The 18,510-nt window shown below is 39.2% G+C and overlaps 1 protein-coding gene across 1 annotated transcript in view; it reads right to left on the bottom strand.

The window, feature by feature from the left end:
• GPC1 (glypican 1) overlaps positions 1-18,510 on the bottom strand; it is a 275,461-nt gene that overhangs the window by 16,468 nt on the left and 240,483 nt on the right. The window contains exon 4 of the mRNA XM_060767941.2: positions 100-265. Coding sequence (XP_060623924.2) covers positions 100-265 — 166 coding nt within the window. The remainder of the gene's footprint in view (positions 1-99; positions 266-18,510) is intronic.

Raw genomic sequence — 18,510 nt, forward strand, 5'->3', positions numbered from 1 at the left:
CTCTCAACTGCTGCCTTGATTAAAGGTGGGACATGCACTATATGAACAATCAAAGCCAGAGTGAAAAGCATTTGAAAGTGAGTTGCCTGCACCTCTTACCTATTAGGTTCTTCCATTCAGGGTCAAGGTCTGCTTGGTTGGCCACACAGCCTTTCAAGACATTGCGGCAGTAGCTGTTACATGGTTTGACATTCGACATACCACGACAATGGGCACAATACATCAGCTTCATGATGGCCCGGCTGCAATACTGGCTCAGTGGGACCTTTAAAAAAAGGGATTTCTTACGTCAATGTTCTTTTTCTTAATAGAGAAAAACAAAGATGCTTCACAATACAAAACATAGAATAAATGAGAAAAGAGCTCTGAAAATGATAAAGGATGTGAATGGGGAGCAGAGTAGACCATGTGGACTATTTTACAGATGGTTAAACTTGTTAAGCAGAGAAATAAATGGTTGATTCAGTGTAGAAAATCCAGAGATGAGCCCCATTTATTACAAATTTAAATCCATTTTTGGATGTGAGACACACCAAAAAATAAATGTAGTTGTGAGTTTAACCTTCATATATTTGATTATTCACAAATTATTTTCTCTTTTCTTCACTGCTGCTCCATGTCTTTTTAAAAACGGACTTCTATAACACCGGTTTTCATGTTGAGGTGTACTCAATTAAGTAAAATCTTTGATTGCTGGGAAGAAATCAAACTGCTGGGGGTACCTGGACCCAATCTTGTGGTCATTCACTCCATTTCTCACTTGGATGGGTAGTGGGAAGGTGATGATTTACTAAAATTTCCTATCATTCCCTCAATGTATTTATCATTAAAGAAGCTCTTGAGAACATAAGTGAATCCTAATAAGAGTCATTGGCCACATTGTTGTTGTTTTGTTGTTGTTGTTGTTCATAGTCGCCAAGTCTGCTTTGCCAACCATAGTTGCCAACCAGCCCTATGAATGAGAGACCTCCAAGTCACCCTATCTACAACAGCCCTGCGGAGTTCTTAAAGACTCAAGACTATTTCCTTCTTGATGGAGTCTTATCTCTAATGCAGTTTTCCTCTTCCTACCTTTCCCCATTTTACCAAATATTGTTATATTTTCTAATGAGTTTTGCTGTCTCATAATATAGCCAAATTATGACAATTTCAGTTTAGTCATAGTGACTTCCAAAACAATTTGCTTTGTTAGAAGCCAAACTCTTTCGTAGGGTTTTGAAGACTTGGATGTTTAAACAAGCCTTGGAGAATGTCTAGCCCCAATGGCCCGCAATTAATGACATGGCACTGCACTTTCATCTCATGCCCTTGTTCCTTAGCTACAATTTGCACTATCCCATTCCCTTGTTTTGTTTACAATTTGGCTATGTCTTACAGCAGTTGCCACCATAGGTTATTGGGCGTTGGTTTGAGTTTTAAATTGTTGTTTTATGTACTATTGGTTTTATTGTATTGTGTGTTTATTTTATGCGTTGTTTTTAGGCTTCTTGTCATGTGTAAGCCATATGAGTCCCTTTGGGGAGATGGAGGCAGGGTATAAAAATAAAGTTGTTGTTTTTGTTGTTGTTGTTGTTATTATTATTATTATTATTAGTTTGGGAATTCTAGGGACTGCTGTAATGGTAACTATCCTACGATGGCATTAAACTTATGCCACTTGGAAAGGAACACAAACACATTTGGACAAGAAGCCACACTGTTTGTAGAAGGTTGTACAAGTAGATACTCTTCCGCTGAGTAAATGTACCATTGATCCTTAAAGATCCTAACTATAAGCTATACATGGTTGTACAACAGGGATCACTGGCTTGAGGTTTCCATTTCATGATTGTTTTTAAAACACCACAATCCAATACAACTGTACAAGTGGATATTTCTGCTATTCAAATATTGAACAAATTACCAAAGCTAACCTTCCCAATCTACAGTGTCAATGAATACTGAGCATGTTTGATCAGTAAGAAAAGTTATGGAAAATGTGGGTTTGATATTAGCAATATTAGCAATTACTAGGAAGGTAAAGGTAAATGTAAAGGTTTTTCCTTGTCATTAAGTCTCATAATGTCCGACTTTGGGGGGTGGTGCTCATCTCTATTTCTAAGCCAAAGATGTGGAGTTGTCTGTAGACACCTCCAAGGTCATGTGGCCAGCATGACTGCATGGAGTGCCATTACCTTCCCGCTGAAGCAGTACCTACTAATCTACTCACATTTGCATGTTTTCGAACTTCTAGGTTGGCAGAAGCTGGGGCAACAGTGGGAGCTCACCCCGTTTCCCGGATTCAAACTACCAACCTTTTGGTCAGCAATTTCAGCAGCTCAGCAGTTTGACCCACTGTGCCACCAGGGGCTCCTGATTATTAGGAAATGTACTGAAAATAAAACTGCCAATAATGTAATGGCCTTATATAATTAATGACACAGTAACACACGGAATACTGTAGCAATAGTCCACACTTCTTTCATACCAGTCACTTCATCTCACCAATCGGAAGAACTGGAGAGACAGCAATGTACATTATCGAATAAATCACTGAGGTATGTCATTTACTTTACAGGAAAGACTGAAGCATTTTCCTCTATAAAGAATAGCAACTAAGTTCTTTTCAAGGAGGGCATGATGGAGGTTTGTAGAATTGTGAATGGTACATAGACATTGGGCACAGAGATTATCTTCATCTACAACATCAGGTTGAGGACAATTGGAATGAAATATCAAGGAAGATAAAGTGCTTCATCACCTAGCACTATACAAGTATTTATAGCAGTGGTTCTCAACCTGGGGTCCCCAGCTGTTTTTGACCTACAACTCCCAGAAATCCTAGCCAGTTTACCAGCTGTTAGGATTTCTGGGAGTTGTAGGCCAAAACACCTGGGGACCCACAGGTTGAGAACCACTGATTTATAGAATAGACAACTGCATGATGTGCTGGTAGACATCTTAAATGGCTTTGAAAGATGATTTGACAGACTCATGGAAAGTAGTACTCATAATAGTTATACGAGTCCCCCATGTCCATAATCACTATTCTGCAAAAAGTCAGGTAGTGGAATTACAGTTTCGATTTTTTTTAAAAATTCCAACCACCAGAATCGCCTTGCCATATGTCTAGTGACCATGCTGACTGTAAGAGTCTTGGAGATGTGGTGCAAAGAGCAAGACAATGTCAGGAATGGACAATGGCCTTGATACCTGTTTGTCAACTTCTCAGAAAAAAAGGGGATTTTATGTATACACTCTGGTGTGCACAGGGTCCCCAGTCCAGCCACATTTAGTTGGACCATGGCAGAAGACTCTACCCACTTCTACTTCATTTTATCTAAATCTTTACAGTCCACTTTGGTTGTCACTGGGTGGCGCTTTAGTTCTGCTGCAAACAGCAAGGCAATTCAAAGGTGCATTTTTCAAGAAGAAAAATCTAATCAGCCAAACAAACAAAAACATCCACATGTACCAACAAATCTGTACCCACTTCATTACTACGTGAAAACAGAAAAACCCATTAAAAGTGTTGTTTAACATGCAAGATACTAATTAAACTCCCAAGGATGATTAATAATCATTACAATGTGAAGGAATCCCAGAACATATTCCGCCCTTCCAGAAGAACAGTGGACATGGTCTTCACTGCACGATAGCTCCAAGAAAAATGCAGGAAACAAAATCAACCTCTGTACATGGCATTCATTGACCTTGCAAAGGCATTCGACACAGTGAATCACAGCGCTTTCTGGACCATCCTTCAAAAAATCGGATGCCCTGACAAATTTGTGAACTCCTGTGGCTCCTCCATGATGGCATGATGGCAAAGTGGAAATAATCTATCGGACACATGGCAAGCTATTTAACCTCAGCAGACAGAAAGCCAAAACCAAGGTTACAGCAACATCTGTAGGGAACTCCAATATGCTGATGGAAATGTAGTATGTGCACATTCAGAAGAAGACCTACAAGCCACCCTAAACACCTTTGCAGAAGCACACAAGAAGCTCAGCCAGTCATTGAACATCCAGAAAACCAAAGTGCTGTTCCAGCAGCCACCAGCCAATCCCTGTGCAATGCCAGAAACAGAGCTTAATTGTGTAACATTAGAAAATGTTGACCATTTCTGCTACCTTGGCAGCTACCTCTCCACAAAAGTAAACATTGACACTGAAATATAACACTGCCTGAGCTCTGAGAATGTAGCATTTTTCTGAATGAAGTAGAGAGTGTTTGAGGACCAGGACATCTGTAGGGATACCAAGGTGCTTGTTTATAAAGCTATTGTCCCAACCCTGCTATACACCTACGAAACGTGGACTGTCTATAGATGTCACACTCAACTCCTGGAACGATTCCAAGAGTGTTGCCTCTGAAAAATCCAGCAAATCTACTGGGAAGAAAGGCAGACAAATGTTAGCATGCTAGAAGAAGAAAAAACCATCAGTATTGAAGTGATCCTCCTATGCCATCAACTTTGCTGGACTGGTCACGTTGTCCTAATGCTCAATCACCATCTCCCAAAGCAGTTACTATATTCCCAACTCAAGTACGGAAAATGGAATGTTGATGGACAGGAAAAGAGGTTTAAAGATGGGCTTAAAGCCAACCTTAAAAACTGTGGCATAGACACCAAGAACTGGGAAGCCCTAACCCCTGAGCCCTCTAACTGGAGGCCAGCTGTGACCAGCAGTGCTTCAGAATTCAAAGAGGCATGAATGGAGGGCGAAAGGGAGGAAGGTGCATCAAGTCAACCCTACCTTCCACCTGGAAACCAATTTCCTCACTGCGGGAGAATATGTGGATCAAGAATAGGGCTCCACAGCTACCTATGGACCCACCATCAAGACACTACACTTGGAGAACCATAATCCTCAAGCTACGAGGGATTGCCTAAGTAAGTAAGTAAGTAAGCAAGCAAGTAAGTAATTGTGGCCCATGCGTGTTTGTTCCAAGGGAGTTGTTGCTCGAAAACTTTGTGCAACTAGTAAAAGATGGTTCATGATATGCTTTCCATTTGGGTTACCAAAGCTAAGATGTGCTCTAATATCACCACAGTTACCACAGTTTGCAATCATAGTTTTAGTGCAACCCCATTCAGAACAGGATGAACTGACCTTCAGTTTATTTGCAAGCATCTAGTCTCTATATAACAACGTTATTCCACGCTGTGCTCAGATACCAGAAAGGACACATTACCCCGTGAGTTGCAAATGAACAAAACGTATGAGTCAAGTCTAAAAAAGGTTTCGTCTAGTCCTTTGTACTTGATAACACTCAATCTTTCGAGCCTAATAACATTTTCCTACTCCCTTCCTAGTATCTATGCTATTCTGATAAGCAAAGTATAGTCAAGGGATATGGCAAAATAGATACTGCACTGCACTGCACTGAATAAGAACAATTAGGAGTTGTATGTGTTTATATATATGTGTGTGTGTGTGTGTGTGTGTGTGTGTGTGTGTACAGGCAGTCCCTGAGATACAGTCATCTGACTAACAAAAGACTCATAGTTAAGAATGGGGGAGAGAACAACAGGAAGTGAGTGAACTCCTGTTCTCTCCTGGAAGAGTTATCATTGGGAAAAAGTATCTCTATTGAAGCGTTATCACCAATCCTTGTTTCCACAGGGACAGAAAGTGAGGTGAAGTCTTTTAAACAGGGGCATAGACAGAAAAATGAACACCACAGGGGTGTTAACTCTTCCCTATACTATCCAAAGTATGCCTGCCTGTCTGAATGTCTGTCTGTGTATCAACATATCTATTACACTTAAAAATGTACCTGTTTTGACTTACATACAAATTCAAATGAAGAACAAACCTACGTAACCTATCTTGTTCATAACCTGGGGACTACCGGTACTGTTTTGATACAATTTAATGGTGATCTTGGACAACACTCTGAAGTTCACTGAATGTGAACTTTTCCCGGATTCAAAGTGATATTAAATTGGGAACACATTGCAGCAGATAAAAAGTCAAAACATGTGACTCTGTATTTTACTCTCTAATAAAGTACTTAGAATTATATTACATTACATGGCAACATGTCAATGCTCTGTAGTGTTACCCAACAATGCTGGCATAAGACAGCTATGTGGAAGAAAGCCAAGTTTCCATTCCCACCCAATTCAGCATCATCCCTCCTGGAAACTTTGACAACGTTGGAATGTAAAGAAGTGTAAAGGTATGATAGATCATGATTTTCACCATATGAGAATAATGTGAAAAAAGGACCACAAATATTAAATTAAGTCATGATATCCACAAGCAAAATAGAAAATAGAACATGGAATTGAATTTTAAGCTCATTCTAAGAATGGTTTTCGTTTATATTGCATCTTAAATCCAGAACGATTTCTAAAACATGGATGGATGAGGACCAAGATTGACAGAGTTCAGCTATACAAACAATTTGAATCCCAGTTTCATGTCTATGGATGTCTAGTTAGAAGACCTTATTGGCTTTAGCTACATATGAATGTATAATTTACAGGTGTCATCTTAAAAAAAGTATTTTTGGACATAAGGCCAGCTTGCATCTCTGTACATGCCTAGCTCTTGTTCATATTGTCTGTATTTCCTCACATCTTTTCTTTCATTTCCCTCCTCTTATTCTTTCACATGCCTTTTTGTAATCATACTTTAAAAAAAATCCAAGGATCTGAGCATGGATGGATCCTGCAGATTTTTCTTCAGATTTATTGCTGTTTTGGCAAAGATAGAAGATATGCCAGCGCTGGATTTGTTCCAAGTAAGCTCTGTTTTATAATACAATCAAGCAGAAGTTAACAAAGAATAAACTACAGAAGCAGTAGAAGGTGAAATACATCTATGCCTATCACAAACTATACAACTTAGTGTGCCACAGAAATATTCAGGCATTCTGAGTTAGCTACAAAGCTTTGAAGATATATTTTCAAGCACTTGCACTGGAAGATTGATGCAGTTGCTGGATCAGACTCTCCAATATAAATACATCATCCAAATATCTTTGACTAAATGAGGTTCTTGGGGAAAAAACTGCAAACAGTAGCCGTGAAAAATGATTTCTTAAATTTTACACTACCATAAGACCCTTGTAACCATGGAACCCGTATCCACAGTTTAATTTACCTGCATCCAGAGAGAAATAATCTAAAAAATTTCTAGGTCCTCCAGATGATTCTATGGTATACTTCTCCTGGAAGTTACCACAGAATTACACCGGACAAACCAAATTTCTAGGATAGTGGTTTTCAACCTGTGGGTCCCGAGGTGGTTTGGCCTACAACTCCCAGAACTCCCAGCCAGTTTACCACTTTTAGGATTTCTGGGAGCTGAAGACCAAAACATCTGGGAACCCATAGGTTAAGAACCATTGTTCTAGGAGGAAACATCTTTAGAATCTTTAGATTATCTGATACAAGATTCTCTGATGCAAGTTTATGGTATGCTGGGACTCAAAGTGAGATAATTTAATGGTATTAAGTCATAACTATGGTTTCACATAACTATAGTCTGTCTGAGAATGTATCCACATGGATGGTAGGTCACCTTGGAATGGAAAGTAATTTCTTTCATTCTATGCCAAGATAATGCACGTGTTTAGCTTCTGTCATCTAACATTCTGAGGCTCAGCTCACCATGTACATGTACTATGTGTTTTGGATTTATGTAGCTACCTTCATATATGACACCTTTTAGATTTAGTGTGTTGGGGAGAGTAAATAAATAGAAGTGCATTGGTTCTTGTATATAGAAACCCAGTGAAAAGGTAATTTGATAACTTCTGATGGGTGAAATATTAAATTATAGTGAATACCACAACAAATCATAGAATGATAGCTTCTTTTCAGGCTTCAGGATATGTATTCTGATCCAACATCAGCCACACCTCTCATAGCCAACCAGTTAGAGCAGTGGTTCTCAACCTGTGGGTCCCCAAATATTTTGGCCTTCAACTCCCAGAAATCCTAACAGCCGGTAAACTCAGAGTTGCAAGCCAAAACACCTGGGGACCCACAGGTTGAGAAGCACTGAGTTAGAGCATTGTTGTTCAAGGAGTTGGTTTTTACATCAGCCTATTCTTTACCGGCAATCTTTCTGTGTACAAGCTTTACCTGCCAGTCTTTTTATAAATTACAGTACAACCCCCATATCAGTGGGATATATGTTTCTCAGCGAACCATGGAAACAGGAAAACATGACTATTCATGAACTTTATTGAAATGGGTGATCTCCAGTAATTTGCTAGGTCTTTCAAGGAAACTTAATAGTAACTTCTGGTTGAAACATGTCATAGCATCGCCCAGAGGACCTAGAAAATTTCTAGAGAGGATATATATTTTTGGATGTTGAGTAGGTGACAGCATAGCTACTGCTAATGTAATCTGACCTTCCAGGCAGCATCTGAAAAGTGCAATAGTATTCTGATGTATTTTATGTTTTTTTTTTAAAAAAAATTGAGCACAATGTTTTGCCTTGACTGAAGAGTGAAACTGAGTTGAATGAGCAAATAGGACCCCATCTGCAAGCTGTCCTCACATTCTGCAGGAATGGCTAGGACAGAAAAAGGTTTAAGTCTTTAAGGATGACTTCCACTTCACTGATTTCTCAGGGTTTTGTTTTGTTTTTGCATAACAAATGTCCTAAATATGGCAGCACACCTACCTTTTCTTTGGTATGTAGTATTGTAGGAAAATGTAAGACACAAATCTAACAATCACAATATGGGGCCAAACCAAGCCCCATTGCTTCCAATGGGTGTGCTGAAATCAATGGAACTTAAAAGTACTAAAAGTTTGATCGGATTGTCCTCATCAGTTAATGTTTGTGGCATTTGGGGAAAGTGCTGCTTTGATCCACATGCTTCTCTCCTACTTGGAACTATATTTGAAAATGTGGGCCAACTTTTCATTGAAACTCCTGCCAGATCAACTTTCTTTTGGTAATTCAAAACTGTTAAAAGTTTATATGGGTGGAAATAATGATAGCTATGACATGCAATGATTAGTGATCAGACTACAGTCTGCTACATCTGGATGGCTGGCAAACAGAGTAGTAGAACTGCAGCCAACATAAGGAGGGACAGCATATTTTGTACATCTTTAAATAATCTGTGTAGAGTTCAAAGACATAGTCGTGTTACTCTGGAATATCAGTACACAAGGTGATCTTATAGAATTTTGGAAACTGACTGAGGATGCATCTATACTGTAGAATTAATGCAGTTTGACATCACTTTATCTTCCATGGCTCAATGCTATGAAATCACAAGAGTTGTGATTTTACAATGTCTTTGACTTGTCTACTGAAGACTGCACATGCCTCTTCAAACTATAAATCCCAGGATTCCATAGCACTGAACCATGGCAGTTAAAGTAGTGTCAAACTGAATTAATTCTAGAAAGTATTGCTAACAGGAGAGAACAAAGTTCTAGAATAAGCTTTTATAGACTTAATCTGCTTCCTGGGAGCATTTATACCTTTGCTTTTAAATAATCTGGAGCAACATGGAAGGTAGTAGATGACAATGATTGATCTCACCAAGCCCCGTCAATCCCATTCTGGTGATCCCATGCGCTGAAATGCCTGCCTGTGTTCCTGTCAATGCCACTTTTATTAACACAAGAATTTCATTAAGATCAGTTCAGACCAGGTCAGTTCTTCAGGACTGTGAAGTTTCCCCTAATGCCATTTGACAACTCAGTCAAGAAAAATAACGGTACGATCTTTATGGAAACTCAGCTCCCCTGAAGTGTATTCCTTATGGTCTCCCTTAGACACAGTGTGGAAGGATACAACATGGTGACTAGGCGCTCTTCCATTGCAATGCAATGTTCCGACGTGCTTGCACTGAGCAGGTGTGGTGCAGCACTTTGCAAGACACCTGAGGATTGACTTTACCCTTTAAGGAGATTAAAGAGGCATTTCCCAACAGTCACACAAGATCTGAAGACTTGTTCAGATCTGCCTCACTGTTTTTGAAGTTTCACTTTGCTCAAAAAGAAATATGCACCATAATCCCCTAGGAATAACTAAATAATTCAGTAGCAGTTCAAGATAGCCTGTTTTTAGCATGTGTGTTTCATTATTCTGGGGTCATGTTATTCTAGCCAAGAGATCAGCTACACTTTGATTAGATAACCATATATTACTTATACTTGTTACTTAAGTAAAGTAAGTAAAGTAAGTAAGTATATTACTTATACTTTCTGTCTGAATAACTGACAGAATAGAATAAGTATGTGCCATTTAATTTCGACACAGAATCCAAATATGCTCAATGGGAATGTTCTTAAGTGCTTCTGCCTTTTCAAGTTCAACATATAAACAGATGCCCATGAACACCAGTCTAGGCATGCAGAATTGACATAGTTGGAAGTGGAATAATTTAACTAGTTCCTTGGTTAAATTCAGGGCCCTTCCACACAGCCATATGACCCAGAATAACAAGGCAGAACATCCCACAATATCTGCTTTGAACTGGGTTATCTGAATCCACACTGCCATATATCCTAGTTCAAAGCAGATATTGTGAGATTTTTTTTGCCTTGATATTCTGGGTTATATGGCTGTGTGGAAGGGCCCTCAGAAGCCTAATAAATTTACTAAGAGATGCATACACATTTATTAAAATTAACACAAAAGGGACATAGACTATCTTACAATGGCAGCTGTCAGTTCCCATCTCCTTCCACATGTTTTCTCTCTTCTACTAATATTCCTAAGTGTTCTCTTCTGAGGGCCCTTCCACACAGCCCTATATCCCAGAATATTAAGGCAGAAAATCCCACAATATCTGCTTTGGACTGGGTTATCTGAGTCCACACTCAGATAATGTGGGATTTTTTGCCTTGATCTTCTGGGATATAGGGCTGTGTGGAAGGGTCCTGAGTTGTCCCATGAGGAGCTTTTTGAAAAGGCACTTAGCTATCTCAATTCTATTCAGAGGAATGATGGGAAGGGCTTTGGGTTCATCTGTTTATCAATTGCAAACCTTTCTCAAAAATGTAGAGGGGGCTCACATATTTCTGATATAATGCTGGGAGATTAATCTATTTCAAACATTGGATGACCAACTTAATAGACTGGATAATATGGCAGTGTAGACCGAGCCCCAGTCAGACTACCTTGGATTAGGAAACATTCAGCTACCTGTGGGTTGCATGGGACCTAACCATATTTTTGTGTACACATACACACATATATGTGTGCACAAAGATATCAGTGAAAAAAATGCATCCAAAATTGTGTTGCAAATTCCACTATTGAATCGGTTTTGGCTGCCCTCATTTAAAAGCCACATACCATAATTGAAGCATTTTACTTAATTTAAATGCCCTGTAGCAATTTGCTTTCAAATTTCAGCAGGACGTAGAGAAAACCCCATTTAAAGCATGTAAATGCTTGCTTGGAAAAGGTTCTTATCTTATTTTACATTTTGTGTTCCTGAAGTGGAGCACTCGACCTGGTCAAGTTGCTCACTTTGGGGAATTTATCTCCTGGAACCAATAGGTCTTACAACAGTCCTAATGCAACATCCATTAATTTCAAAGGTTGCAAACATTGAAATAGTAATAACTAACTAAAGACCCATTGATTTCAGTGGGTTTGCTTCACAAATGACAAAATTTGGATCTAATCCATAATGATGAAACTTGTTAAGGCAGGGTATGGGAATGTAAGACCCTCTAGGTGTTGTTGAATGGCAGTTTCCAGGAGTTGCAGCCCCATAACATCTGGAGGGTCCAAATTCCCTACTCTTGAATTAAAGGCTTATTTATACCATCAGGATCATACAGTTGTCAATTCAGCGTACTAATTATGAAAATAACCTCCACTGAAACAGAGATGAGTCAGACGATGATTTGAGGGCATTCTTCTTCTCTTTCAAATCTCCTTGGCCTTTGCAAAACCAAAAACCAAAGAATTATGTGGATTCATGCCCTGCCAGGGCAAAGGGCCACATAATCAAGAGTATGTCAAAAACAGGATAAGGAAGGATGTCATTTTAATAAACCCAGATAGTGACTACAGAAGCTAATGCAACAGAACAAGCACACCCCTTTGGTGTTGTGCCTTCGTAACTATAAACACAGACAGTTCAAGAAGGCTGTCACCAGTCATTATAGTGCGGTTATGAACTGTACTGAGAGATACTCTCAGCATTTCTTTGTGAACACGGGGAAGGAGAGGAAAGGGAGAAATACTTTTTTGGTCAAATGCAACAACAACAACAACAACAACAACAACCTTCTTTGTGCATTTCACAGCGATTGATGTTGTTGTTGTATCTATATTCCAAGAAATTTGGAAAAATGTGTGGTAGAAGTTTTTGCTTTCATATAACATGATACAGCCACAAAAAGTTACTAATACTCTAAGATTTTCTGCCTGGCAGGGAATCACCAACTTTAAACAAAAGAAGGCAAAACAACAGCAACAACAAAAAAGAAGCTGTGGAAAAGAAGTGCACCTGAAGGCAGAATGACGGCAAAATGAGAATGTACTATAATCCTCTATATTTCCAGTGGCATTTGTTTCCCCACTGCATTTACTTCCATTATGCTACAGAGGTAGGGGTCGATGTATGTGTTTTGGAAATAGCCCCTCTGCAAATACTCAAAATGTGGAGCTACTTCGTTAACACAATTCTCCCTTGAATGGGAAGTACCCAACATCTGTAGTAACCATATTAATGCCGCACGCATCCTTATTGAAGTGAGAATGCCATTATCCATCACATGCTTCCCCATGTGAGCTCACTTCAATGTTAAAAATGGTCATGTGATGATCATATATATTATAGTAAAGATAAAGGACTGCAAGAAGACCCAACCAGTCCATACTGACTGCTCATTGGAGGGAAGAATAGTAGAGGCAAAGATGAAGTACTGGGTTGTTGTAGGTTTTTCCGGGCTATATGGCCATGTTCTAGAGGCATTTTTTCCTGACGTTTCGCCTGCATCTATGGCAAGCATCCTCAGAGGTAGTGAGGTCTGTTGGAAGTAGGACCTCACTACCTCTGAGGATGCTTGCAATAGATGCAGGCAAAACGTCAGGAAAAAATGCCTCTAGAACATGGCCATATAGCCTGGAAAAACCTACAACCCAGTGATTCCGGCCATGAAAGCCTTCGACAATTCAAAGATGAAGTACTTTGGCCACATCATGAGAAGAAAGGAAAGCTTAGAGAAGACAATTATGCTTGGGAAAATGGAAGGAAAAAGGAAGAGGGGCCGATCAAGGTCAAGATGGATGGATGGCATCCTTGAAGTGACTGGATTGACCTTGAAGGAGCTGGGGGTGGTGATGGCTGACAGGGAGCTCTGGCATGGGCTGGTCCATGAGGTCACAAAGAGTTGGAAACGACTGAATGAATGAACAAAAACAACAACAACAACAACAAAAGGTAAAGTAAAGGTTTCCCCTGACGGTTATAAATGGTGTATTTTAATATTTTGATAAATGTTTTTTAATGTTTGTGTATTGTATGTGAATCTGTGTCTTGGCATTGAATGTTTGCCGTGTATATGCTGTGTACGTATGCCTCAAAAGAGCATTGAGTTCTATTAAACAAAACAAAGCAAAGCAGCTGGTCTTTAAATGCTGATAGGTGAGGCTGTGCTAATACTGATAATCTGCAGAAATGCACAATGGCAACTGTATCAGCATAAGCACATCCTCAAAAAATAAAAGCCAATGAACACTGGCAAAATGGAAATGAGAAGTGCTTTGCGGTAGAAAGGTTAAGGAACCTCCCATCCACCCGTGCAACCCGCTCACTCAAAACCCCAGCCCTAGACTTAACAGCAAAGTTGACTCAGACTAAAATAACGTCGATTTTAAACCCTTGGGGTTAAAAAGAACTGAATTAGATTTGAATCCCCAAGAACATCTTGTGCTATACTAGGTCTGTGTATTTTTTCTTCTCTCTCCTTGCTTTCCTTCTGCTGCCAAGTGTGAATTTTCCAGCTCTAAAAAGCTTTTAGGAACTGTCTGCAATGGGCTTTTAATAGCACGTTGTTTGGAATGTTTTTAATTGATATTTTATGAACATATAAAAAGGTTCATGTATATAAAACAACATTAAGGGAAGATGACATGCATAAACTGTACACATTACATAATGCAAACAACACTGTACATTAAACACAACATTTTTAAAAAATATCCTGGCAGGAATTCTCTAATATGTAACCTGTGTATTATCTACATATTCCTCAGTACTTTGCCAGGTAGCAGCTGCTGTGATCATCCAGGGACTGTTCCCTTGTTGATCAAAAAGAAGCTGATTGATGTTCCTACCCATCCCCTTGAGGATGAACCATTTCCAGCATGAGGGGGAATTGTAATGGGACCCTGCCTTATCCTGTCACATTTGGAGATGACTCGCAGGAGGCAACATCAGTTAGCTGCCTCCCAAGCAACAGGGAACATACCCCCTTCGACTGTAGCAGCTGCTGCCTGGCTGGTAGAGATTGGAGCGGTTGGCTTGAGAGGCACCGCATCACTACACTGCAAAACTGGTCACACATTTGTAACTAGATGCCTTTATGAATTCTGGAGATAGTCTTTTAACTAATTTCAAATCATTTTAATTGTATAGAATAGCTATTTAAAAACACACACACATAATGACGTATGCTTTTTGTATTTTTAAGTCTGTCCCAGTTTTAATGTTCTGAAAGCGACCTCATTTCCTATGAAATAAGGAATGGATTTTAGACATGGCTTTTAACTTTGTCTTATTAACATTGTGTAATTTATTATTAATATTTTAATGTGAAATGCAAAGATACAGAATGGGAGATGCCTGGCTTGATAGCAGTACATGTGAAAACGATCTTGAAAACCTTGTGGACAACCAGTTAAACATGAACCAATAATCTCACGCTGTGGCTAAAAAAGCCAATGGGATTTTGGCCTGCATAAGTAAGAAGAGAATAGTGTCTAGATCAGGGGTCCTCAAACTTTTAAAACAGAGGGCCAGGTCACAGTGCCTCAAACAGTTGGAGGGCCAGATTATAATTTGAAGAAAAAAAAAACATGAATGGATTCCTATGCCAACTGCACATATCTGTAGTGCAAAAACACTTAAAAACAACACAATAATTAAAATGAAGATCAATTTTAACAAATATATTTCAATGGAAAGTGTGGGACTACTTTTGGATGATGATATAGGATTGTTGTTGTTGTGTGCTTTCAAGTTGTTTCAGACATGACCCTGAGCAAGGGCTGGGTAAATGACCTTGGAGGGACGTATCTGGCTCCCAGGCCTTAGTTTGAGGACCCCTAATCTAGATCCAGGGAAGTCATGCTCCCCCTCTACTCTGCTTTGGTCAGACCACACCTGGAATACTGTGTCCTGTTCTGGACACTGCAATTGAAGGGAGATGTTGATAGCTGGAATGTGTCTAGAGGAGGGTGATTAAAATGATCAAGGGTCTGGAGAACAACCCTATGAGGAGTGGCTTAAAGAGCTGGGCATGTTTAGCCTGGGAGAAGACATGATGGCCATGTATAAATATGTGAGGGAAGTCACAGGGAGGAGGGAGAAAGCTTGTTTTCTGTTGTCCTGGAGACTAGGATGCGGAACAATGGCTTCAAATTACAGGAAATGAGATTCCACCTGAACTTTAAGAAGAACTTTCTAACTGTGAGAGATGTTCAGTGGTAGGACTCTCTGCCCTGGAGTGTGGTGGAGGCTTCTCTGGAGACTTTTAAATAGAGGTTGGATAGACACCTGTCAGGGGTGCTTTGAATGCAATTTTCCTGCTTCTTGGCAGGAGGCTGGACTGGACAGCCCACAAGGCCTCCTCCAACTCTATGATTCTATTATTTGCTTTATTGTCGAATGCTCTGTTACAATAGAACTACTTAGAAATTAAAAGTGAAAAACAAGAGACATTTATATATACAGTCCTTTGTGAAGATGATCTATTAGCATTAACACAAAATGTCATGGAAAGAGTGATGGAAACAGCATATTTTGGTATAATGTGCCGAACACTGATACTTATCACTGAGGCTGAATTCAATCACAGCCCTCCAAGTTACAACTCCCAGAAACTCAAAAGTGTCATTGGAGTTTTAGACACAACAAGATATTTTAGAGAGGAAGGCAAGCTTTTCATGAAAGGTGATAAAAACTCTGACAAATCCTTGTCCAGAAAAAAAAGTAGTTTTGCCTGGATTACCGTTATTTTATAACAGAGAATCCTGCATCCTACCCTATTAATGTATATTAAATACCAATTTTCTGGCTATGTGGATCAATTTAAAAATGTTGGGGTGGTGGCCTATATGTGGGGAACTGTGTATATATATGGTATAGTCTTTCATAAAAGTGCAGATGTGACTACAACCCTTCTTAAAGATTAATATTTCTTGTTTTGGAACATTATGGTCTAGTGTATTCTAGAATGAAATTTCCTCCCATCTAAAAAAAACCAAATTAATAAATGGAATTATGAAAGGTACAGATGTCTTGTAAATCTGACCAAAATTGTGACTCGTTGCTTTGAATTTGATTACTATTTCTCAAGAATTATTTGATACAGTTACAATTTGATTCAGGACTGAAGATGCATGCCAAAAAAGAAAGAAAACAGAGATTTTTTTGCATCATTCAACTTGTGTTTGAAGAATGTGGACAATATGTTCATTTTACAGAGAAATGCATGGCTAGTTAAGTGAAATCAACATAGTCATTTGGTTGCCAAGTAGAACACAATCTTGTTAATAGCCACTTGCTGATTGTCAACTCATGTACAAAAAGAATCAGATGTTCCTCTTGCATTTCAGTGAATATTTATTAGAAACTAATAAATATTCACTGTCTGTCTCACTTGGCTGTTCACATTTCTAATATCTGTGGAATAGACCTTTCTGCCCAGAGATCTACAAATCTAGAGAAAAATGATCACTCTATCCTTCCAAATTGTAGTGTCACATAGGAATGCATGCTGGGTCCACTGAGTAATCTGCTTCCACCTGGATCTCGCCACAGAGTGACTGACAAAAATTCATCTTGTGATGTAAGAAAAGCACTCATAAATTCATTTACACTGTTTGTTCTAGCGCTGGTTTATTTTATTAAATCCTGTAAGCCTACTGGAAAAGATTAGGAAGGTACAAATAAATCATGTTGTCTTATAGATAATACAAAATGCTTTCTTAGAGGAAAGAACTTCAGTCATAGAAGTTAAAATATTCCTGAAAATCTGCTAGCTATTGCACAAAGATGTTTTAGTGATGTCTTGGTAAAGCCATTAAAGAAGAAATTCTTGTTTTTAATTCAACGTAGTCAGGAAGCTCGAGGCCCAGTTATGAAAACTGGGCCTGACTGATTTTGACAGACTGTTAGGAGATATAATTCCATATTGCCTTTTCTGGAGAGAGGCCTACAGAGAAACCTTGAGGTTATGGGCAGAGTTACGCAGCTGGCCCTGTTCTGATATTCAATTCATAAGGCAGTTTCCAGCCTGTTCTCTCTTGACACAACCCTGCACCTATGCCTTTCAATCACCACCAGAGCTTCCATGATACACAGAGCTTACTGAAGTGCAAATCGAAAAAGGAGATGGCTGAAACCTTAGAATGACAACAGGGTTTGGCAGCTGGTGGCAAGGACAGAACTTTGACTTGGGCAAAATGTGAAGTCAGAAGTCATTAAAAACCAATAAATCTCATAGCCTGGCTTGACATGGGGCCAATGACATAATCTTGCTCTCCAATTACTTTCTGGCTCTCTCAGAGTCCCTGTTATAAAAACCACCATTTCCCTTGTTTAGTTTGCACTAAATTTATGGGTGGAGGATCATCACAGCTGCAATGAGGAAGAATATTAAGGACTGACATATATCCTTGTTTACAGGTATAAATACAATCATGGCTCAAAATGGTATAAACTCATTTTCTGGTTTTAGATACGCTTTAGGAAAAGAGATCACAAGACTCCCGTTAGCAAGACACATGGAATGGAACTCATCCACATCTTCACCTTCCGTCATCCTTGTGCTTCTGAACTAAAAATAAATCCCTTATCTTACCACTGAATACCTACTAGTAACTAAAATTAATTTTTTTAGAAGTGAATGGGTTTGTAGGGATGGGGAAATCTGCCAGTTTGGCATTCTCCTGTATTCATTAGTAAGAACTTCCTGACTGTGAGAGCTGTTCAGCAGTGGAATTCTCTGCCTCAGAGTGTGGTGGAGGCTCCTTCTTTGGAGGCTTTTAAGCAGAGGCTGCATGGTCATCTGTCAGGGGTGCTTTGAATGTGATTTTCTTGCTACTTGGCAGGGGGTTGGACTGGATGGCCCACAAAGTCTCTTTCAACTCTATGATTCATTTCTAACATTTTCAAACCTCATATTCTGTATCAAGAAAAAGATTTGTAAATCCATGTGATGTATTTGGATAAAACAAAATTCTCAACTAACATACTGTTAAAGTGAGGCTGGAATTTAAATGGATTCTATATATTCTATCAGGTACCTGTTAGGTCATAATTCTAAGCTTTCATAAACACTATTTG

This window comes from Anolis sagrei, chromosome 3 (assembly GCF_037176765.1).
Source record: "Anolis sagrei isolate rAnoSag1 chromosome 3, rAnoSag1.mat, whole genome shotgun sequence".
Lineage (NCBI taxonomy): Eukaryota > Metazoa > Chordata > Lepidosauria > Squamata > Dactyloidae > Anolis > Anolis sagrei.